Here is a 1,422-nt window from a genome sequence, read left to right as displayed (position 1 = left end):
CTCATTACCACTTCTTCCAGAATTTGGATAACTTTTTGATAGGAAAATATTAATTCCGACGATGCTGTAAAACAGGCCTTCCAAGATTTTATTGATTCTAGATTGCCAGGGTTTTACAGTTCGGAGCTGGACAAGCTACCGCTGAAATGGCAGCAGTGTATTGACAATATGGGTGCATACTTTGATGAATAAAACTATTCCTTGTATTTATAAAACATTAGCAAACTTCTTTTCTTTTCTACAAATTTCATACTTGATGACCTAATACCTTGTCTACATAGGCAATGTCATTGTGAACAGAAACAGAATATTAGCCAGACTAGTTTCACTCCTTAGTTGGGATGTCATTAGCGACTGAATAATCTTTTTAATCGACCATGGAGACAATGCTATAAACTCTTACTAACTACTGAAGTAAATTGCATGTCCATATGCAATTCACATGTGCAGACATTGAATATATCTCTAAATGCATATGTCTATAATATATATATATATACATATTATATATATATATGTGTGTGTGTGTGTGTGTGTATTTATATATAACATTATACATATGCATATAAAGAGATAAATGCACAAATATGTAAATATGTTTACATGTTTGTGTGTACATATAAGTGTTTGTATATGAAAAAAGATAGATGTGGATAAAGAGGGGGAGATATAAATGGATATTTTTCCAGTTCTATTGTGCATAGTTGACACTGGATAAATACGTTGGTTGACTTAAGTATGGACTTAATTTATGATTAGGAAACTTGAGGACGTAAATTTGTTTTTGTAAGTTAGAGAAAGAAGGGGATTGGGCCAGAGAGAAAAAATGTGTCAGAGAGAGAGAGAGGGGGGAGAGAGAAACGCGACTGAAACAGAAAGAAATAATCATAATGATAATAATAATAATAATAATAATAATAATAATAATAATAATAATATCAACAGTTAAAGCTGATAGCACAGAACATCTGACAAACTACAAACTAGGCAAAACAGCTCACTTCATAAGACTAACGCAACTTAAAGCACATTTAGTGTTGATGATAATGATGATGATGATGACGGCGATGACGGCGGCGATGACGGCGGCGATGACGGCGGTGATGACGATGGCGGCAGTGATTATATTAACGGTGATAATAGTGATTATGGTCATGATAGTGACGATGATATCAGCGATGATTATTATCATATAAAAGAAAGAAATATCCGCATTGATAATTAATTTGTTCGCATTTCTGATTCTTTGTCTTCAAATTTAGAATGTTTAATTTTTTTTTTTTTTGTTTTTTTTTTTGCATTTTCTCCTTATTGCAGGAGAGACAACATACCATTAACTAATCAGGAATTGCCTCCAGGTTTAGAGTAACTCAAAAAAATATCGTTTCCATCGGTTTCAGACCAAAATGTAATACTAATAAA

General features: G+C 32.6%; 1 protein-coding gene across 1 annotated transcript in view; it reads left to right on the top strand.

Moving 5' to 3' along the window:
• LOC128250827 (calsequestrin-2-like) overlaps nucleotides 1-1,225 on the top strand; it is a 6,336-nt gene extending 5,111 nt beyond the window's left edge. The window contains exon 2 of the mRNA XM_052976841.1: nucleotides 1,027-1,225. Within this exon, the coding sequence (XP_052832801.1) occupies nucleotides 1,027-1,225 (199 nt within the window). The remainder of the gene's footprint in view (nucleotides 1-1,026) is intronic.
• The last annotated feature ends 197 nt before the right edge of the window (nucleotides 1,226-1,422 follow it).

Source organism: Octopus bimaculoides, chromosome 25 (assembly GCF_001194135.2).
Source record: "Octopus bimaculoides isolate UCB-OBI-ISO-001 chromosome 25, ASM119413v2, whole genome shotgun sequence".
In the NCBI taxonomy this organism is placed as follows: Eukaryota; Metazoa; Mollusca; class Cephalopoda; order Octopoda; family Octopodidae; genus Octopus; species Octopus bimaculoides.
Note: the sequence above shows the minus strand (reverse complement) of the source record. Positions and strands in the feature narration are given on the sequence as shown.